The sequence below is a fragment of the Rhineura floridana genome, chromosome 2 (genome assembly GCF_030035675.1).
Source record: "Rhineura floridana isolate rRhiFlo1 chromosome 2, rRhiFlo1.hap2, whole genome shotgun sequence".
Lineage (NCBI taxonomy): Eukaryota > Metazoa > Chordata > Lepidosauria > Squamata > Rhineuridae > Rhineura > Rhineura floridana.
The window spans coordinates 88,487,394-88,511,993 of record NC_084481.1 but is presented as its reverse complement, the minus strand read 5'-3'; the positions used below and the strand labels follow the sequence as shown (position 1 = coordinate 88,511,993).

Here is a 24,600-nt window from a genome sequence, read left to right as displayed (position 1 = left end):
ATTAACAAGATTTCTTCTTAAGGCACATAAGCATATGGTTTTACTCAATACTAATCCGAACTCCACCTCCCTCCTGGCAAACAACTCTCTAAACCCCACCAAGCAACCCACTCAGTTCTCTTCTCCCTCCCAGATTCCAATCTCACTCTTCCTTTTATACATTCAGCCATTTTAAACACTCAGCCAATCATCTTGCATTCTACTGCCCATTCACTCCCCCTCTTTCACTCCACTTACCATGTATCTTCTAAACAACCAACACTTACCATATATACATTAATATAGGAACATCACAGCACCCTTGACTTGGTTTTTGCTCCAGATGGAGGAAGGGGTGGCCTGGAGATGGGGGGATAGATGGATGTCACCCCATTGTCATGGTCAGACCACTTCCTGGTGAAGTTTAAACTTATGGCTCCAATCCTTCCCTGCAGGAGTGATGGACAGATTAAGATGGTCTGCCCCCAGGGACAAATGGGATCCAGTGGATTCCTGAATGCCCTGGGGGAGTTCCCAGTAGATAGAGCAGATGACCCTCTTGAAGCCCTTGTCACATCGTGGAACAGTGAAGCGGTTCGGGCTCTTGAAACGGTTGCCCACGAGCGCCTGCTCCGGCATTGTGGAGACTTGCTCCGGCATTGTGGAGACTGGTTTGCACCCTGGTACACCAGTGAGCTAAGGGTAATGAAACAGGCTGGACAACGGCTAAAGTGCAAGTGGCGAAAGACGTGCTGTGAGGCTGATCGGGCATGAGTAAAACATCATAACCATGCCTACTGTGTGGCAGAGAGGGTGGCGAAGAAGGCCCACTTCTCCGCCACCATCATATCCTCAAGTAGCCATCCAGTGGAGCTTTTCCATATTGTCAGGGGTCTGTTGACATCAACTCCAGGAAATGGAGTTTTAGACCCTACGGAGGCCCACTTTGAATTGTTTGCCAAACTCTTTGAGGGTAATGTTGCTTGCCTCCGTAGCAATCTTGATGCCTCACCCAAATCTATTGTAGTCCCCAGTGAGGTGTCCAGTGCAACGTCTGCAGCAACTTCTTGGAAATGGTTTCAGGTGATTCAGGCTGATGACGTGGACAAGGTGCTTGCGATGATGCGGCCAGCAACATGTCCTCTCGACCCTTGCCCTTCTTGGCTTATTGCCGATGGCGTTTGACCAAGTGGTTCCAGGGTGTGGTCAGTGCATTGTTGCAGGAGGGAGTGGTTCCAGCTGCCCTGAAAGAGACTGTGATTCGACCGCTCCTGAAGAAGCCCACCCCGGACCCATTGGTTTGCAACAACTACTGCCCAGTTGCAAATACCCCCTTCTTAGGGAAGGTGATTGAGAGGGTTGTGGTGCAGCAATTGCAAGTACTCATGGATGAAAAAGATTATCTTGACCCATTCCAGTCTGGGTTCATGCCTGGTTATGGGACTGAATCGGCCTTGGTCGCCCTGATGGATGACCTTTATCGGAAGGACAGGGGGAGTGTGACCCTGTTATTTTTACTTGATCTCTCAGTGGCTTTTGATACCATTGACCATGGTATCCTTCTGGCCCAATTTGGTGGGATGGATATTGGAGGCACTGTTTTACAGTGGTTCCGATCTTATCTCCAGGGTTGTTTGCAGATAATAGCATTAGGCAATTGTATTTTGCCCCCCTGCCAGTTGTGCTGTGGGGTGCCACGGGATACCATCTTGTCCCCCATGCTGTTTAACATCTATATGAAGCCCTTGGGAACAGTCATCAGGAGATTTGGGGCAAGGTGTCAGTAGTACACCGATGATACCCAGCTCTATTTCTCTGTAACATCTGAATCAGGAGAGATTGGTTGAGGGCCAATAAACTGACTCTCATTCCTAGCAAGATAGAGACGCTGTGGGTTGGTGGTTCCCGAGTTCGGACAATAGATCAGTTGGATGCTTTGGATGGGGTCATACTCCCTCTTAAAAAGCAGGTCCGTAGTCTGGGGGTGCTCCTGGATCCATCTTTGTCACTAGAGGCCCAGGTGACCTCTGTGGCTAAGAGTGCCCTTCACCAGCTTCAGGTGGTAAGACAGCTGCAGCCGTTTCTGGACAGGGATAGCCTGACCACTGTTGTCCATGCACTGGTAGCCTCCAGATTGGATTACTATAATGCGCTGTTTGTGGGGCTACCCTTGAGGTTGGTCTGGAAGCTGCAGCTGGTGTGAAATGCGGCAGCGACACTGCTCGCTGGAGCAGGTTATCACCAACATGTCACTCCACTGCTGAAAGAATTGCACTGGCTACTTCTTAGCTACCAGGCTAAGTTCAGGCTACTGGTTTTGGTGTATAAAGCCCTATACAGCTTCAGACCAGGATACCTGAAAGACTGTGTTATAACCCAGTCAATCACTGTGCTCTGCAGGTGAGAGCCTCCTGCAGATACCATCTTATCAGGAGGTCCATTCCGCACAACATAGGAAATGGACCTTTAGTGTAGCAGCACCTACATTCTGGAATTTCCTCCCCTTAAATATTAGACAAGCACTATCTCTGTTATCTTTTCAGTGCCTACTGAAGACCTTCCTCTTTCAACAAGCCTTTTAAGCAGAGACCTTATTCCAGTCTGCCTCTGTGTTGGAATTGCTTTTTAATATATTTTTAAACCTTCTTTCTTTAATGTTTTTAAAACTTTTCAAAAAATGTTTTAAAAGATGTTTTGTTTTAATATGTTTTTAATGGTTGTTGTGTTTTAATTTATTTTGAAGTCTGTTTTTATGATGTTTTAAAGTGTTTTTAGTGCTTTTGTTTGCCGCCCTGGGCTCCTACTGGGCGGGATATAAATCAAATAAATAAATAATAAAATGCACTATGGTTAATTTTCATGCATTGGGCCAGCCATTCTGTAACCCAGTATCCTCCCTCTTTTACCTACTTTTTGGCTGCGAACACAGTGGAACTTCTGAGTAAGCATATGTGGGATTACACTTTTAATCTCTAATCTCTAGTTTTCCTTTGGATTATGTTGCTACAAAAAAGTTGCTTAGCTATGTACATTTCATAGACAGAATACAATGTTTTATAGTTGTATTAATTGTTTGAATTGTTTAAAACTGCACTGTTACTGACACAAACTAGTATTTGTTATATCCCCCCTACCCTTTCCTCCAGTGAGCTCAAGGTGACATCTATCCTCACAACAACTTTGTGAGTTAGGTTAGCTGAGAGAGAACAGGGCAAGGGGGATAGGCCTTAGGTCACAAGTGAGCTTCATGATTGTTCGGGAATTTGAACTTTGGATCTTCCCCAGTCTTAGCCCAATACTATAACCCAGGAGTAGCCAACATGGTGCCCCCCAGATGTTGGACTATAATTTCCATCAGCCCCAGCCAGCATGCTCTGGGATTCCCTTGCCTAAATACTGTGCCACAATGGCGCATTATGTCCTCTGATTGTGAAATAGACATCCTACACACGACAATATATTATTACAGCCATATGATTTACTATTAGAAGCATAGATACTTTCCTTGGTGTTCACGTACAGAAATTAAATTTCTTCCTGCTTCTCAGGTGATCACTAAACTTGCAGGTATGGAGGAGGAAGAGCTTATGTTTTCATCCAAGGAAGAACAGCTGCAGCTTCTCCAAAAGGTTTTGCAAGCCTCAGATATGGATGCTGAGGAAGAGGTGGTTGCAGGAGAGTACGGCTCAAAGTCATCTCAGGCAAGTGTATATTATGGTAGCTAAAGCAAAAGGCCTGCCAACCCCATTCACCACACCTACTACCCAAGGGAAGTGGCCCTGCTTCTTTCTTTGCCTGCTACTTTGACAATGGTCTGTATGATGAATGGAAGCAAAGGAAGTAAAAACCCACTCCTGCCCATCTTTGAAGCCATTGCAGCATTGCCTGCCCTTGTTACTCCAAGCTGACAGCAACTTTTAGACCTCAAGGTGGTAGTTGGATCACCCAGTGCTAGGGATGGTGAGTTTTGCAGCTGTCATAGTGTTGCCCACAAGCACAACACTTTTCCACATTGGAATTAATGGCAGTTATTCACTCTTATGGGAGAAAGTTAAAGGATGCCCTTTGGGACTCTATTTGATTGGGATCTAAATATGCTCTTAGCATGTGGTAGCCCTAGTTAAGAGCCAAGCCTGTTCCTATTTGCGTAGCTCCATCCTGGATTCTTTTTCTTGGTTACAGTATAATATATTTTGTTTATTTATTTGATTTATATCCTGCCCTTCCTCCCAGCAGGAGCCCAGGAGTATAATGATGTGGAGTTCTGGAAACTAGCTTAGAGTAAGAAAGAGAGAGAGATGAGCCATTGCAGAGGCTATCAGGGAGATAGGTCGGTATATACACACCGGGGGAAGGGGGACTCACCACCTCCTTGGCCATCCAGTTCATAGCGGTGACCTGCTGTTATAGTGATTAGTTCATTTGTTGAGCCAGGTGGGTTGCTTCCCTACTAGCTAAGAGCGTGGGCCAAAATAATCTCTGGAAATCACTTGCATTCTTATCTTACGACCTGCCCACACCACCTTCTGAAGCCCAATTGGGACGCTGAAGGAGAACAAGTAGTTTTTTGAAGTTACATTGAGTTGTTTCCTTATTACATGAAAAGCATATGGAGGTTTTCTTTTTCTTGGAGCACCTAGACCATGACTCTGGAATATGCAATAGTTATCAATGCTAGGTTAAATTTGTATTTTGTTTCCCCATTAAAAAAGCTGAGTTTCACAGATTTGTACTTGAGGAGCAGAGTTGCCAGCCAATTTTTTTTAATTTATTTTGCTATTTTTGAGTTTAGTTTTCTGAAAGTAATAGCTTAACTTGTTTATATGGTACCGAAATGCTTTTCAACTTCATCTTTAAGAAAATTGACTGCAAATTCCTTAAAGATTTAATAACTTGTGTTGGATACAAAGATCCCATGAATGGAGTTCCTGAAGGTGAGTTGTGGGATGGTTGGGAACGAGCAAACTGATGTTCAGTCCAGATGAGACGGAGGTGCTGTGGGTACCAGCTAATCTGGATGAAGGTTTCTGGATGGTCTTGGGACAGGGTTGAACTCCTCCTGAAGGACCACATTCACAGCTTAAAGGTTCTCTTGGACTTGACACTGTCTGTGGAAGTGGTGGCTAGAAGTACCCTTTGCAACTCTAGGCTGGTCTGTCAGCTGCGACCCTGTCTAGAGAGTATGTTAACTATACACTTGTGGTATCCAGACTAAATTACCGTAATGTGTTGAATGTGGGGTTTGAAAATGGTTTGGAAACTTCAGTTGGTGCAAAGTGCAGCTTTCCAGCTGTTGACAAGGGCAGTTAAGTCAAAATATGTAACACCAATATTGCACCAGTTAATCTGGTTGCTGGTGCATTTCTAGGCCCAGTCCAAAGTGCTGGTATTGACTTTTAAAGCTCCAAGTGATCCAGATTAATTGAAGAACCACCTTCACTCATACAAACCTGCACATGTAACATATTTGCTCACTTTTTGAGCCAAACTGGGTTTGTATTAATTAATACAGAGTGAGCTCACAATAACACAACATAACAGCTCCAATCTCCAACTGTTTTTTTCAACTATCAGCCCCCCAGATTGCTTTATTCCAGCCATCATAACAGGGCTGGCAATGGAACTTACCATTCTTTCGCTCTTCCTCTACATTTTCAAGCCCTGAGATTTACCAGAAGCGCTAGTAGTTTGTAACAGCAACTTATTTCCATTATTCTCCCTGCAAGAAGGAAAGACATTTTATAAAAGACGGGAGTGTGTCTCATTATGCAGTTTGTGAAGGATTATGAGGGGGAACATAACCCAGCTCAGAAAATAACATTCTGGGGCATGTGTGTGTAACTATCACAAGTCCTGTTCATACGTTATACGGTATGTGTGTACAATGTATACATTGCACCTCCTACTGGCTCCACTCTATCAACATCCACATGGCAGCAGCTGTTCAAGTATAGGCAGCCAAGTCACTTGAGAGCCCCTGTGTGAAAAGGGCTACAGTGTCTGTCCTTTGTAGGTTTGGCAGAAGGTAGAATTCACTAAATTCTCATCTCTCTTTCTAGGTTTCCCGACACTATGGCACAATGAGCTCCATGTCTGGAGCAGATGATACGGTTTACATGGAATATCAAACCTCACGAAGCAAAGCCTCTTCAAATAAACATGTCCATCCACTTTTTAAACGTTTTAGAAAATAAGATAAGGAAAACACATTGAGTAAAGCAATTCACACACAGTATAAAATGTTATATTGGGATTCACCTTAATTATTTCTGTATAGTATTTCCTAGGTAATACTTTCAGCTTGTATTTTTATTTAACAGTTTTAAATATGGCTTTAGAATAATTATCAACTGAGGAAACTATTTTTATGTATATTTGGAAGAGTCAGATATCTGACAACACTGAATAAAAATATTCTGTACAGAAAGCACCCATAAATCATATCATTGTTTCTTTCCTCTGAATCTTCTTGCTGCCACAATTGGATGCCTTCAGCAAAAGACTCAACCATGCAAAGAACAGTGGTACTACAGTAGGGCCCTGCTTTTCGGCGACCCGCTTTTTGGCGTTCCACTAATACTGCAGCTTTCAATTAGAGTAAGGCCCCACTCATATGGCATGTGTTCTGCTTTTGCAGTGTTTTTCAGGTGTCAGGTGGCATGTTATTGATGGAGTTCCACTCTTCGGTGGGTTTCGTTTTTAGGCGGGGGTCTGGAAATTAACCCGCCGTATGAGTGGGGTCCTACTGAATTGATTTCAGTCCCTTATGTAATGATTTTGATCCATTTCTTTCCCTGCCCATAGGCTTCCCAGAAAAATTGATGGGAAGAGTTGTACATGCCTAAGACAGGGAAGACTTGGGCCATATTACATATTATGCCATTCTGGTCCTAAACCATGATGCTTATTTCCTGGTTAGGTTCAATGGTCAACAATTTTTTGTTCTGCTTTATGCAGATGGTATGGTCCTTTTACCCCAGAAAATCATTTGACATGGGTATTTATTCAGGAGATTTAGTGAGCACTATGTGTAGTAAAAACTGACTATTTACATGAAATCTAGATGGACTTTTATAATCCCCCCCCAGTTTAAATAGACCATGGATAATCATCTGCTGGAGCACGTTTCTTCCTGCAAATATTTCCCCCCTCCCCCTATATATATATAGAAAGAGAGAGCACATAAAGGCTGGTGTACTAGAGTCAATATGCGAAACGTAAGGCTATCACCACTAATAAATCATAACTCAATTTGCTGGAAATACAGGCTTTCTTTCTCTGTGTGTGTGTGTGTGTGTGTGCGCGCGCGCGCGTGTGCATTTGACATGCTGTATTATATATTTTTGAAACCAGGTACTTTCTTAAATAACTTGTGGATCAGAATATAGGTAGTTCAAATTTTATAGAACTAGGAGTTCTACAAAACCTCTAGCTCATTTTCTGAAAAGGCTCTTTCTGTTCCTAGGAATGTGGCTTCTGTAACACTTAAACTGGATATAAAAGTATATATCTATACTAAAATTTACATATCTGATTACCAGTAACAGGTTAAGAACATAAGAATCTTGCTGGATCAGGCCAAATGCCCATCCAGTCCAAGATCTTGTTCTCACAGTGGCTAACCAGATGCACATGGAAAAAGTGTCAGTAGGAACTAGGTGAAACAGCACTCTCTCCAATTTGTGATTCGCAGTAACTGATATTCAAATGCATACTGCCTCCAACACTGAGGGTAGAACATAGCCATCATGAGCTTGCAGCAATTTTACCATATTATGGGTGCCTTCTATAACCAAATTAAATGACACCTAATGGAAACTATGATTTCTGATTGACACAGATTCATAAGATCTTAGGACAGGTTTTACCAAGACAAGGTTTACTAAAAACCAAGACAATCTTGAAAGTCACGGTTCTGGATTCTGAACAAGAAGAAATGGTGTTATGAATTTGAAATCACTCCGTGTGTGTGTGCGCATGTGTGTTAATCAATTATGTAGTTGACATCATATATTGGATTTGAAATGTTCATCTTCAGGAAGCTTTGTGCTCTCCATCTTCAAACAATGGATACAACAGTATAATGTGAGTGATAGAGCAATATTTCAGTGAAAGAAGGGAAGGAAAAGGTTTTGCATGTTCTTGCCTGTTGCATTGTACAAAATGAGAGGCACTTTTGAATATGTAGTTAGCAAAAATAGTTGAGCGACAAAACTCAAACTGATCTTTTTGCTGAATAAGAAAAATTCCAAAACCCACATTAGGGCAATACATTTAGGCCAACCAAAATTTTCCAAAGTAGTGCACAAGCTTTCAAATTATCCAGAACTCCTCATCAGACTAGATAGTAAAAAAGCAAAGGGTGAGAGAAAAAGTTGACTGATGTTGAAGCTATGTCACAGTCTTAAGATGGAATGTGGGAGCAGAGCTTGGAAAGTTACTTTTTTGAACTACAACTCCCATCAGCCCAATCCAGTGTAGTTTAAAAAAGTAACTTTCCAAGCTCTGTGTGGGAGGAGGTAGCAGACATTCAAATGGCATTCTTAAGAATACAGTGTTGTGTTCATGTCACTTAAACCATTGTTTACAACAAACTATGGTTTAAGGTGAATGAGCATTATATTAGTGCATGCTGCTCAAAAGCTCCCACTTCTGTAGCCATACCACAGACAAAACAAGCCAGAATCTGGCTTGTCATATCTTCTGAACCCAGGCACGTGATTTGTTTCTCTCCAAACACACTATGAGCAGTAACCAAGGTTAAGATGACCCTGGGTTCAAGCAACACAACAAGCCAGACTCAGGCTTGTTTTGTCTGCGGCATGGCAGGAGAGAAGTGCCATGGGAACTTTTGAGCAGCATGCACTACCATGATGCATGTTCACATGATTAAACCATAGTTTCCTTTATACGATTGTTTAATGTGATGTGCAAATTGGGCCAGTGACTTATAAAGTAGCCTTGTTCACAGTGGGTGCAGTTAAGATTTGATCACAAGTCATGAATAATAAACTATTGATTGTAGAATGTGTTTGGTGGTTTAGCAAGATTTTGATATTACCTAAAATATTGAAAGGCACTTACTGTTGCGAATTGCGTGTGTAGGTCAGACGTGGTTTGAATCCAAAAGCCGTTTAGAACAGGAATAAGACAGGCCAGGCAAGTTTCATGTAAGAGTCTTTACTAGGCAAAGACATTAGAGACATCTTCCTCCATTGACATTGCTTCCCCCACACTCTGAGTTCCTGCCAGTTCCAACCTTATCACACTCTCAGCCAGCCACACTGACCTTGATTGTCTGGAACTCTGTTCTCACAGCTTAACCCTTCTGCTTCAGGTTTCTCTCTCTCTGCTAAAAACCTTGTCTGTGAGTCTCACAACCTGCGTCACTGACCAACAGCCCCCACCTGAGACTTACAGACTACAAAACTTCATGTTACAATTATTACATTTCTACAACATTAACTTTTCATTACAAATACATTTCAATACATGGTTTCTTACAGTTTCTATTTACAGTTCAGTTCAGTTCTGTTTCTCTTTATTCTTTATTTACACAAGTTTCACATATTCATGTTTGTTCACTTTTATTTGATGATACAATTACATTTCATTCTTCAACACAAAACTTCCACATTAGATTCATTGTTTCTTTATCTATTGGTCCCTCTTTTTCCCATTCTACTGGAATTTCATCTTTCATTATTCTGTTGTGTAACATTAAATGCAAATCTCTGAGGAGGTTGACCTTTCGTTTTTCTCTCTGATTTCCTGACCGTATCTATTTCCATTTCTTCTTCACTCTCAATTTTACTCGGACCAGCACCACTAGTACTAGGTATTTCTGTATCATGTGTTGTTATGTCTTCACTTCTCAGTCTTTTAACAGTACGTTTGCCATGGATCAAATCTTTTAATGCAGTTTTTAATGGAATTTGCTGCCCGAAAGGAACATCTGCAGCTTCCTGTTTGCTTTCACTTTCTAAGATCACTGTTTGACTGTCTCTCCAAGGTTTATCTATCACCTTTATGTTTCTGCTTAACACTACTTGTTGTTTCTCAGGCAACCAAACTCTATAATATGAATTCTGAAATCCCAAAATGCATCCTGCCTGCGCTCTTGAGCCTAATTTACCATGTCTTCTCTGTTTTACTACATGTACCCAGCATTTTGCCCCAAAACGTTCTATGTGTTTCACCCTGGGTTTTCTTCCAGTCAGTTTCTCATAGGGAGACATGCCTATTGTTCTGTGCATTATGCGGTTCTGAATATAAACAGTGTACAGAATACATTCACCCCAATAAGATTGATTCATATCTGCATCTGCTAGCATTGCTCTCAATGAATCCTGCAATGACCGGTTCCTCCTCTCTGCCGTTCCGTTGGAGGATGGGCTGAAGGGAGCAGTGAGACTTTGAATTATCCCCTTCTTTTCCAAATATGTTTGAAATGAATTACTGGTAAATTCACCACCTCTATCTGATCTGATATTTTTGATAACAACCCCATGTTGTGTTTCTGTTCTCTGTATGAATGCCTTTAATTTCTCTTCTGCATCACTTTTCTTTTTCAATAAGAACACATGTGTAAATCTGGAGAAATCATCCACAATCACTAAATAAAACCTTGCTCCACCTTTTGAGCACTGAAAAGGTCCAGCTAAATCCACATGTATGAGCTGATAGGGTTCTGAAGTCGTGCTTTCACAGCTCTTATTTACTGGATTCACAGTCATTTTTGTTTTATAACATACCTCACACTCATCCACATGCTCACAGTGTTTTAACTTCAAATCTTGACTATATTTTGGGGTGTTTTGTATCTTTTGGAAATGGGTGTGTGCTAGTTTTCTGTGCCATTCATGGACACAATTATCATGTTTCTCTTTATTTACTGCTATCCAAGCACACATGTCTTTATCAAGCTTGCACTCAACCATAAACGTATTGTTCTGTAATTTCCCTTGCATGCATATTTCACCATCTTTTCTCACAAAACATCTATCCCCTTCAAATGTAACTTTACAACCTATTTGAGCCAATTTTCTCACAGATAGAATGTTATATTTTAAACCAGAAATCAATAATACATCTGTTAAAATTCCCAAATTACCCATCTTCAGTGTTCCTCTCGCAGTAGCGTCCTGAGTTGATCCGTCAGCCAGATAAAGCTTCTCCTGCGTCGGCTTTGAAGTGTAAAATAAACTAGAGTCTGTGATTAGGCAATTAGACGCTCCACTGTCAAGAAGCCATTTAGAGTTAATCAGTTTATTGCTCTCCTTAGAAACAAAGTTCACGCTTGCCCTCTGACTTTCAAAGTTTCTGTTATTCCTCTTCTTTAAACAATGTCTCTGTATATGCCCACGTGATCCACAAAAATAACATGTTTTAGTCTCTTCCCTGCTTCTTTGATTTCGTTGTTGTACAGACACAGTCTCAGCCTCTTTTAAGTCTATTTTCTTATTTTCTTGCCTCCTATACCACTCTTGTTGAAGTTTCTGTTCCACAAAGTCCAAAGTTAGATTCCCGTCAGGTTGGCTTTCCAGACCAGCGACCAGCACATCCCATTTTTGATCAAATGAAGATAACAGGAGATACACCATCTGTAAGTCATTATGATGCACGCCTCGATCTTGCAGCTCTGCATTTAATCTACGAAATTCAGCCAAATGCTCTTCCATAGTCACATCATCTGTAAAACGCATTTGATATAGCTTCCGTGCTAAACACAGCCTGCTTCCCGCAGTTTGCTGTACATGCGCGGCTCTTAACTTTTCCCACATCTGATTAGCTGTGGGCTCATTACTCACCAGCAACAGTTGTGAATCTGATAGCCCCAGAGTAATAAAAGCCTTCGCTTTCTCGTCTTTCTTCAGCCACGCTGCTGAAGGAGCTGCCGGAGGGGGGTTTTCCACGACATCATTCAAATCCTCTTTAATCAGAACAGCTCTCATTCTCCACTTCCAGCTGGAGTAATTAACAGCATTCAGCCTCTCCATCGGCATCCCGGAAGACAGATTTACAGCCATTTTGCCCACTCTTACTTGCCTCTTACTTGCGCTTTGTTTCTCTCTGCAACAACGCCACTTCACCGGCTCTCGAACCCGCTACCACGCCTCATAATCTGGGCCCATAACCCCTGTTGCGAATTGCGTGTGTAGGTCAGACGTGGTTTGAATCCAAAAGCCGTTTAGAACAGGAATAAGACAGGCCAGGCAAGTTTCATGTAAGAGTCTTTACTAGGCAAAGACATTAGAGACATCTTCCTCCATTGACATTGCTTCCCCCACACTCTGAGTTCCTGCCAATTCCAACCTTATCACACTCTCAGCCAGCCACACTGACCTTGATTGTCTGGAACTCTGTTCTCACAGCTTAACCCTTCTGCTTCAGGTTTCTCTCTCTCTGCTAAAAACCTTGTCTGTGAGTCTCACAACCTGCGTCACTGACCAACACTTACAATGCAATAAAAAAATAGTGATTGATTTTGATCAATAACAGCATTCAGGGTATTATGTGACTCATGCTCAAATATGTGTTTTGCTCATTCTTCATTTCACCCATCCATGCCTCCTCTGTTAATTTGTTAATTACCACAAAATTCTCACAATTTTCCTAGCACACTTTGTTTGTTTGTTTATCAAATTTATATCACACCTTTCATAAGAACATAAGAAGAGCCTGCTGGATCAGGCCAGTAGCCCATCTAGTCCAGCATCCTGTTCTCACAGTGGCCAACCAGGTGCCTGGGGGAAGCCCGCAACCTTCCTCCTAGAAGGACCCCAGGGTGGCAAACAAAAACACTCAAAAGCAATGCTTCTTTTTAAAATGCTTTAAAAACATCTAAACAAGTAATTCCAACACAATCACAATCTCTGCTTAAAAGGCTTGTTGAAAGAGGAAGGTCTTCAGTAACATATTAAAACATAACATCTTTAAAAACATTTTTTTAAACTTTAAAAACATTAGGTTTAAAAATATATTAAAAAGCAACTCCAACACAGATGCAGACGAATAAGGTCTCTGCTTAAAAGGCTTGTTGAAAGAGGAAGGTCTTCAATAGGTGCCGAAAAGATAACAGAGATGGCGCCTGTCTAATACTTAAGGGGAGGAAATTCCAAAGTGTAGGTGCCACAGCACGAAAGGTCTGCTTCCTGTGTTATGTGGAACAGACCTCCTGATAAGATGGTATCTGCAGGAGTCCCTTATCTGCAGAGTGCAGTGATTGACTGGGTATATAAGGGGTAAGACGATCTTTCACGTATCCTGGCTCCAAGCTGCTTTTTTCTCTGCTTAATTGTGCATGGTGCCTTGTTCTTGCAGCCGTAGTCACAGGAGTAAACATGGGATTCCTGCTGAGTGTTGGTGTCTGGAATCTAAGATAGGGTAACTGTAGGGGTTCTGAGAATACAAGTGTTATTCATCTATTCCCTTTTTGTTTCTGTCCTCCTTAGCTGTTGGCTGTTTATTGTTTGTACAGAGTGCCTTATCACTAAAGTTTTTCATCATCAGTCCCTCCCTACTGGAGTATTCATAGTTCTGAATACTTGGGAGAGTGAAATACCCCATGTTGCATATTTTGATATATCAGAACTGTGTTCCTTTGCTTGAGCTTATGTATAACTAGTATTGTGTCAGGATTGGACTCTTGCAGTCTGCTGCCTTGAGGAAAAGGAAGGGCAATCATTTATGGCTGTTAATTGACTCCAGTGGGAGTGGTTTGTGCAGACATAATATTATACTATCGTGGGACTGATACCTGAGCATGTATAAAATTCCAAGTAATTTTAACTCTTCTACCACCATGCCCCCAATACTCCTCAGTTTACAGCCTTGTGTTAATAGAATCCCACCACCCAAATCTATTGTTATTTGTGTAACTTTTTCTGTTGGTATAGTGTTGTGCTCTGTAGGTGCAAGGGAATTTGGTATCGTGCCTGTTCAGTCCAGTGCATTCTACATAACTCAAATGCGTCAAGTCACTTTCTAAAACAAACCTCAGCCTTGCCTGTGTGCTGGTGAAACACACATTGACAGTTGTATATATACAACCTTCTGACAAACTTTAAATTCCCCATTCTGTTTCCTGATTCCTAACTGAGCAGAGCAGAAGAAACTGCCTCAGCTGGTCTAGAGGGTATACAGGTAAGCCAGCTCTGAGAGAGAGAGAGCTAACAGGGAGAGCTAACAGGAGTTTGGTGGGGGAGGACCCTAACAAAAAAATTTCTTGTAGCATGCATTATATGCCAGTGGGACTGTCCTGTTAACCTTTAAGGAGGACAGGACAAAGCACAGGCTATCCCAATACAAGTGGAAAGATAGAAACAAAAAGGTAATGGAGACTATGGACAGAAAGGTGACCTGCAAGGTGTGTCCAATGTTTGTTTTCTTACCTGAGAACAACATGGCATACACATCAACAAGTGCATGGTTGCACTGTTGGAAGAAAAAGTGAGAGACCTGGAGCGGGAAGTGGCAACACTCAAGGGTATAAGAGAAGAGGAAGTGTACTTAGAAGGCTGGAACAACAACAGCAAACAGAAGTACAGGAGGTGGAAGAACAACAGCAAGTTGAAGCAGAAGAGAGTGTTGAGGAGAGGAAAAATAAAGTGGAGGAAACATGATAGGAGTAAAAGAGCTAGAAGACACTCTGCATTGGGACTGCTTTCAGGCACTTGAGAATGAGACTGGAGGACAGCCTGAAGAAGAAGAATTACAGGAGTCCCTGTGGGACAGCAAGTGAGTGCCTGAAGCTCAGTCAAGCAGAAGCAATGAAACCATACCCTCAACAACAAGAAAAGAAGAGGAGGAGGAGTGGGAGACTCTGTGCTTCGTGGGATTGAAACCCAAGTATGCTGAGAAGACCCATGGACTCACCAGGTATGCTGTCTCCCTGGAGGACAGATTAGAGATGTGACTGATTGGTTGCCAACATTCATAAAGCCCACTGACACATATCCCTTTCTTCTCATCCATGTGGAACAAATGATACTGCCAAGCAAATCTACAAAGAAATCATGGCAGACTTTGCAGGTCTGGGAAGGAAACTCAAGGACTTTGGGACTCAGATAGTTTTCTCATCCATCCTTCCAATAGAAACGTAATGAAAAATACTCCAAGTGAATGACTGGCTACAAAGGTGGTGCCAACATGAGATATTTGGATTCTAGGATCATGGGCTACACTTCCTGGAACAAGGATTGCTGGAAAGTGATGGGCTGCATCTCTCAAGGACTGGGAAGAATGTGTTTGGCCTCAACATGGACTTCATCAGCAGGGCTTTAAACTGAATCCTAAGGGGAAGGGAGATGTAAACTTGGAGGTAACAATTGATGAAGGCTTGTGCACAGTAACAGGAACTGTGAGGACAGCTCTATTGGGGCTCAATAATAGACTTTATAAAAATGTAGGAAGGAAGCCAGACCATAAATCACATGGTCTTTGATTTCTGTATACTTATGGCCAGAGTATGGGAAACAAACAAGATGAACTTGAACTTAACACGAGAAGGTAAATATGACATGATAGGTATAAGTGAAACTTGGTGGGATGACTCCCTTTACTGGAATACAGCAACTGAAGGATAAAACTTGTTCAAAAACCACAGAAGGAATAGAAAGACAGGCAGAGTCACACTTTATGTTAAAAATATATAGCCCTGCACAAAAATACAGGAGGATGAGCTTGGTAGCCCCATTGAGAGTATCTGGATTAAAATTAATGGGGCAAGAAATAAAAGGAACATGGTGGTTGAAGTCTACTACCAATCACCCAATCAAGGAGAAGACGAGGATGAAACTTTTGAAAAACAAATAGCCAATGTTTCAAGGAGGCATGATGTGTAGTAATGGGGGACTTGAATTACTCTGCCAAACACAGCCCCTTGGAATTCCTGATTTGTGTTGCTGATAACTTTGTCCTACAGAAAGTGGAAGAAGGAACTAAAGAATCAATTATTCCTTGACATGATTCTAACCATAGAGATGACATAGTGGATGAAGTGTTCGTTAATGGAACTCTGGGGGAAAGTGATCATGTTATACTTGAGCTCTTGATTTTAAAGCAAGCAATAGTTGAGTGTAGTCATGTGTGTACCCTGGACTTCAGAAAAGCAAATGTTAATAAACTCAGAACAATTATAAGTAAGGTTCCATGGCGACCCTAATGAGAAAAGGAGCCCAAGATGTGAGTTTCTGAAAAAGGAAATTCTAAAGGCACAGTTGCAAACAATTCTAACAAGGAAAAAAGGTGGAAGATAGCAGAAGAAGCCAATGTGGCTCCACAAAAGCTTAGAGATGACCTGAAAACAAAAAAGGACACACATAGGAAGTGGAAGGAAAGCCAGGCCTCAAAGGAAGAATACAGACAGGTAGCACAGAATTTCAGGAATGGCGTCAGAAAAGCTAAAGCTGAGAATGAGCTCAGGTTAGCGAGGGATGTTAAAAGCAACAAAAAAGCTTTCTTCACGTACATCCAAAGTAAAAGACAGAGAAAAGAAATGGTGGTTCAGCTACTCAATGAGAATGGCACAATGGCAACATTTTTTTCTTAATAATGTTATTTGTTATTTAGTTTAATTTTTGTAAATTGTATTGTTTTCATTGATGTATTCTTATACTTGTGTTTATTTTTCTTTGTAAGCTGCCTTGAGGGCCTTTGGCCAAAAGGCAGGGAATAAATAAATAAACAAACAAACAAACATATGACAAAGAAAAGGCAGAAGTGCTCAGTTCCTACTTTGACTCAATCTTTTCCCAAAAGAGGGTCTATGATCCTTCTGGCAAATGTGAAGTACAAGTTGAAGGGCCAGGATTGCAGCTTGAGACTGATAGACAAATGCTCAAGGAATACCTAATTACTTTGAACAAGTTCAAATCTCCAGGGCCCGATGAGCTGCATCCTAGTGTAATGAAGAAACTGGCTGAAGAACTCTCAGAACCACTGTCTATTATCTTTGCGAAATCGCAAAGGATGAATGAAATGCCTGATGACTGGAGGAAGGCTAATGTTGTCACTATCTTCAAAAAGGACCAAAGGGAGGTACCTGGGAGCTACAGATCAGTCAGCCTGACATCAGTCCCTGGGAAAATTCTGGAGCAGATTATAAAGCGGTCAATCCATAAGCACCTTGAAAACAATGCAGTGATTACTAGAAGTCAACATGGATTTGCCAAGAACAATCCTGCCAGACTTAATTGTATCTCATTTTTTGATTGGGTAACCTCCCTGGTAGACTGTGGGAATGCTGTGGACATAATACATATTGACCAGCAAAGCTTTTGACAAAGTGCCCCATTATATTCTGATTAGCAAGCTAGCTAAATGTGAGCTGGATGGAACAACTATCAGATGGATTCACAGTTGGCTACAGAATTGTACTCAAAGAGTGCTCATCTATGGTCCCTTCTCCAGATGGGGGGAGGTAATGAGCAGGGTACTGCAGAGCTCGGTCCTGGGGCTCAGTGCTCTTCAAAATTTTTATTAATGACTTGAATGATGAAGTGCAAGAAATGCTTATCAAATTTGCAGATGATACAAAATTGAGAGGGACAGCTAATATCCTGGAAGACAGAAACAAAATTCAAAGTGATCTTGATGGGCTAGAGCATTGGGCTGAAAACAACAGAATGAAATTTAACAGGGATAGGTTCAAAGTTCTACATTTAGGAAAAAGAACCTAAGTGCACAATTATAAGATGGAAGATACTTGGCTCAGCAATACTACTTACAAGAAGGATCTTGGAATTATTGTTGATCACAAGCTGAATATGAGTCACCAGTGCGATGTGGCTGCAAAAAAGGCAAATATTTTAGGCTGCATTAACTGATGTTTAGTTTCCAAATTACATGAAGTACTAGTTTCTTTCTATTTGGCATTGGTTAGGCCTCAACTTGAATACTACGTCCAGTTCTAGAAGCCACACTTTAAGAAGGATGCAGAGAAACTGGAACAGATTCAGAGGATGGCAACAAGGATGATCAGGAGACTGGAAACAAAGCCCTGTCGGGAGATACAGAAAGAACTGTACATGTTTAGGTCTATTATAATTTGTTGGACGACTTTCAGCAGTGACCAGGATATAATTAAACCACAGCAATGTGTACACCCATACTAGTTAATAAATCCTTTAACCTCCCAAGGATTCGTATTTAGAGATAAATCCTGGAAGAAGGATATCTTCTTTCTCTTTAACCACACAATAGTATCTCATTTTAGGTCTCACTCCTTCAGTCACTCTTCAAGCAGAACTCTTTGAAATCAATAGGAGTTGTGACTGAGTAATGATTGCTGGACAGCTTTGGTGATTTTGTTTCTTACTCTTTGAACTTGCCAGTTATCAAACGATTTTTTTTAAGTTTGGCAATTGTTATTGCAAGCTTTTATTTTGTGAAGACTGATTATATTCCAGTTTCTCACTATTGACCAAAATGAAAGAGGGAAAAAGTTCACTGTGTTTTACTTGAAAATGTTAGCCTGACTCATAGTGACAGTCATTCTTCATGTTTGTCTTTGTGCCTTTTTTCTGACAGCTGTGTAACTTTCAGTTTAATTAGATCTGCTGTATACAGATTTGTCAACTACCTCCTAGAGAGAATGTGTCAAATGAACTCAGCAGTCAAGTCAAAATGACATCTGGTCCTTTGACTTCCCTTTTAATTAAGGGAGAAAAATGCACAATTTTAATATAAGGTTATGGGAATTAGTGGATGCAGATGTAGGAATTTAAATTCTTAAAAGCAGTCTTGAGAGCCTGAAATTCAAATAGAGTGTATAACATGTGTAGAGAATGTACTGTACTATATTTCAATAAAAGAAACTGAGATAGTTATAAGTTCCAACACCAGTGGGGCTACTGGAACTCAGTGCAAGAGGGGAAAAGCTTTTACAAAGATGGTCTGCAAAAGTGGTGGCCACATGTCCTAATCCGAAATCTACATATGGTCAAAAGCCTCAAGATAAACAGGTTTCCTCATCCCTTGCCTTTCTCAGCACCATCCTCCAACAGTCATATTTCTCCCTTTTCAATAGTCTTTAAACCTCTACCTAGTGTTACTATTTTTTTATCCTTCTCCCTAGCTAAACCATTGTGTTCTCCCTCCCAACCAAGAGATGTTGATAGTGCCCTACTGCAGGTTCCTGGAAATGTGCTATTGATCTAAACTCCTCATTTAAGTTATTTCATGTATAGTGTGAGACTGAGAACAGGGAATGTGAGCTGGATGAACACAATATTTGTGCAAGACAAAAGCATACATATGCATTATGTGAGGGCCCTCTGAATTTATCTTTTTCATATTTATAATCTTTGCTGTAGGCATGTGGTAAATGATAGACATGGTTACAGATGACTCAGTATTAATAGTTGCTTGGAGTTTCAGACTACAAGATTGCAGACCTCTTCAGTGAACCTCAAAAGAACAATAGGTGTCAGGTTGATCTCAAGGCAACACCATTCACAAAGTACTCACTTGGCAATTTATAGACTTCGAACATGTTAAATTGTCAAATTGATTTTATGTATTTTCTACAAATTATAATAACATAACAGACTTTGAGCAATATCAGAAAACATAAGTTTTTGACTGAAGGCATGCAAAGCAAAACTTGCAGAGTAGCAATGATATGTGAGATCACTTGTGCAATCATGATGCTGGTGGAAATAGTGCCAGAGGTGACAGCAATACTACATATACATGGGAATTCAATGGCTTTTGGGACCTACTATATTTACAACCCTGTGCTGTACTCTGTAAAGCAAGGGGTGAACCTCAGCCATGGGGGCTGAATATGACCCTCCAGGCCTTTCTGTCCAGCCTGTGAGACTCTCCCTAGGCCATGTCCCCTAGACTTTACCCCTCACTGTGCTGGCTCCATACCTTCCTTGAGTGCTTTTGCCTGGCTAGAATGTGTCCTTGAACAGCGGTAATGCCTCTAGCTTACCTAGGTGGAGAGATGGCATGTATATAAACCTCTGACTTTTGCATGGCTGGAATGTAGCCTACTGTACAAAGTCATATCTATCGTTTTGCCCACTTATAACTCTGGCCCCACCCACCACTGGCATGTAGCTGCCAGAAGACAATTCATGAGAGAATAGTTCAGTTCAGCCCCATGGGTTGAAAAAGGTTCCCCACCACTGAAGCCTCATGCCCTGTTTTGAGCTTTCAGGGCTGGCCACAGTTTAAGACAGAATGGTGATCTAGACAGAGCCTGGTCTAATTCAACAAGGCATTTTTGTTCTTGTGGATCTGTCTGGCAAATAAGGCATAATTCAGCAGCTCCACTCTGCTTACCAGCCATAGAATCCCACTTTAATGGATGTTCTAACATGGCCTCCGTGGCGCAGAGTGGTAAGCAGCGGTAATGCAGCCGAAGCTCTGCTCATGGCCAGAGTTCGATTCCAACGGAAGGAGGACGTCGAATCTCCGGTAAAAGGCATTGAGGTCCACTCAGCCTTTCATCCATCTGTGGTCGGTAAAATGAGTACCCGGCATATGCTGGGGGGTTAAGAAAGGCCGGGGGAGGAACTGGCAACCCCACCCCATATATGCGGTCAGTCTAGTAAATGTCGCACGACGTCACCCTAAGAGTCGGAAACGACTCGCACTACAAGTGCAGGGACACCTTTACCTTTAACATGGCTAAAGCAGAATAATAGGATGATAGGGTTTGATACTTATTAGGCTCTGAAAAAGACAGATGGCAGTTTAGAAACAAGGCTCCAGTCCAGCTCTCAGAAAGTCTCTAATTTATTATTAGCTGTGATCCCGGCACTAGAGCACCTAACTCAAGAAAAGCAGCTTTACAGAAGTATAGGATTATATCCTGTACCTCTAAATCATGGATTAGATCATTGCCAGTGATATCGCTTTATAATTCTCCACCAGCAATAGTGGATAGCTATTTTGCTTGGCCTAAGAGATAGTGTCATAAACTAGTTTCACCAGTGATGCTTAAATCAGTTTCTGCTATTCCCGGGATGATTTTGACTAAGTCATACTCAGAATAGTCTTGTTGAAATAAATGGATTTACACTAGTCATAACTAACTGAACTCTGTTTCAGTGGGTTTCAGTGGGACTTACTTGGATACTACCCCGATCTGAAATTTCAATGTAAAATACAACATTGATTAGAATATACAGTTGATTTAAAGCTGGCTCTTTATTGCTTTCTCTCCTACAGGTATATTGCATTCTAGAGTCTAGATTAAAAAGCATTAGTATTACTTGTGGAATGTTATTAGTGATCAGATCTGTAATTGTCCAGGGTCTCAGGGTGTGTGTGTCTTAGACCCCTTACTTTTTTGGGAGCAGGGTCTCCAGCATCCTACAGGCCAATCAGTATGAAAAAGGTGTATGTTAGTCACTGAGAAGAGGCTTCTAATATGTTTTCTTGTTCTTTCCTGCTGATTGTAGCCAATCAGAGTGAAAGGAGGTGAGTCAGCCACTCCGAAGACTCTTCTTGGTAATTATCACTCTCCCCTTTCATGCTGATTGGCTCCTAGGGACATCTGTTGTTGTGAGAGAAGGCATTAACAAGGATCTCATTCTCAGCCCAGCAGCAAAATAGTGGGGGAGGGACATGGCTGTGACTATCATGAAGGGACCTTGCACTTCTGAATTTGCCACTATGCTACTGTTAGTAATACTGGTTTAACTGAAGGATGAAATACTGATGCTAGTATATTGATAATCCTACCGAAAATTAAATTTTATTGTTACTTTACATAAAACTTATATAGTGGGGCGGGGGAGGCAAGGGAAAAGCTTACAAGGAGTCTAAAACAGGCTATGTTTGGGTAAACCAGAAGAAAATTGAGGATTATCACAGAACTACAAGTTAACTGATGCTAATAAATTTTTGGAGGTTTTTTGTTTTAACTTTTTGAAAGTCCTAAAAGATAATATTAAAGTATAGTTTAAATTTTTGATTAAAACAAATCAGAATTGTAGGTATGGATACTGTGGAGCAAGAGTGTTATGCACTACAAGGACTGATGTAAAGCAACTCTAACTGGGTAAGGAATAATAACTACAGTATTTTAGCAATACACATAAAGGCAGAGGACACACATGTACACTCTGACTACTAGAACTGGAGAAGATATTAGCAAAAATGCATCATTTCTACAGTTTAAAATATGTTTTCAGTATTCAGTATATGGTTACAGAATAAGTTGGGGTGCCCCTTTTCTCTTGTTATTCTGCTGCACACTGAGTGGCATTCTTTGTGCAGCTTAGCAATAGAGTTGAGCATTAGCTGACACAGGGTAACGAAGCCAACCGCGAGAAATAGATGCAAAATAGCAAAATCCCTTTTGTCAAAACAGTAGGAAGGAATGTACATATTGGTAGTTTAGGATCATATACTTATGTGGGGCATTTATCTGACCCAAATGAAACAGAATACATCGCCGCCTCCTTCTCGTTAAGTCTCATCTCAGACCACCCCGCCTTTTCCAGCCTCAGGGGAGGGAGTCTTTAATAATGGTCTGCGTGTAAACTGATGCTCAGGCAGCAAGAGTTTCGAGAAGCACTGCTTGACTAGAAATCAAACGGAGAAGCTTTGGTCTAAATGAAAGGCAGTCCCTGAAGTGTAACAGAAGTTTTCTTCAACTTTAGAGAAAATGTCTCTCCTCGCCAAGGTCTTGAAAATGGATTGCAAACAGGTGCTTGAGCCTCAAAGGAGTTGCGTTTATGGTGTGATTTTTGTCAGCATGTTCCACCAGCTGCCCAAACTTTCTGGCAGCACGTCCCAGGATGAGCGGAATAATGCAGCTGCAACAGCAGAGGACAAAGAGGAGGAGGAGATGGTGGCAGCTTCCGAGGGAGCCAGGGGGCTCCTCAAACTCAGCCAGCATCCAAGTCACCAAAGAGTGAAAAGCCTGAAAGAAATGCCAGGACCCAAGACCTTCTCCAATCTGGTCGAGTTTTTCTGGAAGGACGGTTTTAGCCGCATTCATGAAATCCAGGTATCATTTAGTGGAAGTAATCACGGTGGGGATTTATTGCAGGAGTTCGTCGGTCTCTCTTGACAACTTAGGCACCAAAAGAGAGTGCCACAAGTCTGTAACGCCGTCAACTTAACGCCAGAGTTTATGGTACAGGAAGAATCAGCAGATCCCCCCCCCCAACCACCGCAGAGCTTTCTTGTCCTCCGATTGTGAAGAAATGAATGCAGTTACGATTTTTTTTCACTCTTCAGAAAATGAAATTGGTTCTGTTTTATTTTGCAGAGATCTTAGCAATTGTGTATTAACCCTATGCTCTTTTTAGATTCCGGTTGAGTATACAATACACATTATGAAAAGATAATTTTGTAAGAAGTGTGGTGGAAGGGGGAGTCGTTTGTTTTTAAAGCATTTCTTATTACTATCAACGAACCAGAAAATAGATGGAAAAGCGGGGGAAGATAATTAGCTAATATTTAAATAGTTTTAAAGCCTGAAGAATGACTTCGAGGTATGCCTTACTGATTATTTTTTTAAGTTCCCTCAGAACATTTGCACAGACCTAAATAAGATGTTGCGGTCGGAAATGTCTGAGTTTGAGGCTTGGGTTATGAGAGTTTAAAAACGTGACCAAGCTATTTTCCCCTGGCCTGTCTAGCTGTAGTGGGAGAGCGGCTGTGTCCGTGTGCGCGCGTGAGACTACTGATCTTGCCCTCAGGACTGACGAGAGGCCGTTTTCACCGGATTTCAATCCGCATCTTTCTCCTCAGCTCTCATAATGAGAGACCATTTTGTCCCCTTCGCTCATACATGTTCCTGGAGGACGTTTAGTATGCACATATATGCAAGTTCCAGTTGGTATGCTTGGGTTCCTTGGTTTGAATGGGTAGAGAGGAAGAGCAGCGGCAGCAGGAGCCGCCGGCTAAAAAGTTACACAACTACCTCCTCAGTAGGAGGCGGGCGCTTGGAAACAGTCCCGTTTTCCAGCAGGCTTCCTTCCCTCCCTCCTTCTCCATTTAAAGAGAGCGCAAAAGGTAGAGGCGAGCGCCGCTCCTCGTGCCCCTTCCTTGACGTTCTGAGGGTGCCAAAGTGCCAACAACGTCTCGTCCTTTCCACACCGCGCTTCTAAAGGAGCGGGGGGAGGGGGAACCAGCGCTATTCCCCGAATGCCCCACTTCAGAGAACTATCTTCTCCCTTCCCTCTTTCTCCTGACTCCCCATAGGCTGGTGAGGAAACGAGCCCCACGTGACATTATAGTGATAGTGGTGGGGAGACAGTTGTCTGCTTTCCACTAAGGGTGGGGGCAGGGTGAATTTTAAGGGAGGCAACTGAGATTCCAACCCCCTGGACTACTAATTTATCCACATCTGGTTCTATGGACCGTCCCTCCCCCAGCACATAACAGGATGTTTGCTATGGAACAAGAGTGTTTTCACACTACACAAAACACATTTGCACACCCCAAGGACTTGGTCCATTTGCCATCCACACTTCTGCAGACACTTGACAGCACAGACGTTTTACAGCTGCTTGCTAAACCTTTCATCACAGGGACCAATTGTTTTGCTCTACGTGTGGGACTGCTTGCTTTATTTTCGCCTGAAGGTGGAGGGCAGCAAGTTCAAAAAGGTGTAAAAAGGTTACAGATGCACACCCATTTACAAGG

General features: G+C 41.8%; 2 protein-coding genes across 5 annotated transcripts in view; both read left to right on the top strand.

Annotated features, from left to right (window-relative positions):
* The window catches only part of ERCC3 (ERCC excision repair 3, TFIIH core complex helicase subunit), a 51,741-nt gene extending 44,585 nt beyond the window's left edge, over nt 1-7,156 (top strand). Inside the window, exons 14-15 of the mRNA XM_061609215.1 lie at nt 3,528-3,680; nt 6,039-7,156. Coding sequence (XP_061465199.1) covers nt 3,528-3,680; nt 6,039-6,173 — 288 coding nt within the window. The 3' untranslated portion in view covers nt 6,174-7,156. The remainder of the gene's footprint in view (nt 1-3,527; nt 3,681-6,038) is intronic.
* Nucleotides 7,157-22,515: 15,359 nt separating this feature from the next.
* The window catches only part of LOC133378195 (cytochrome P450 27C1), a 59,550-nt gene continuing 57,465 nt past the window's right edge, over nt 22,516-24,600 (top strand). The window contains exon 1 of one of the 4 annotated variants that reach the window (XM_061612976.1): nt 22,516-22,954. In XM_061612976.1, coding sequence (XP_061468960.1) covers nt 22,610-22,954 — 345 coding nt within the window. In that variant the 5' untranslated portion in view covers nt 22,516-22,609. The remainder of the gene's footprint in view (nt 22,955-24,600) is intronic. The other 3 variants (XR_009760912.1, XM_061612977.1, XM_061612978.1) reach the window with 3 other exon arrangements.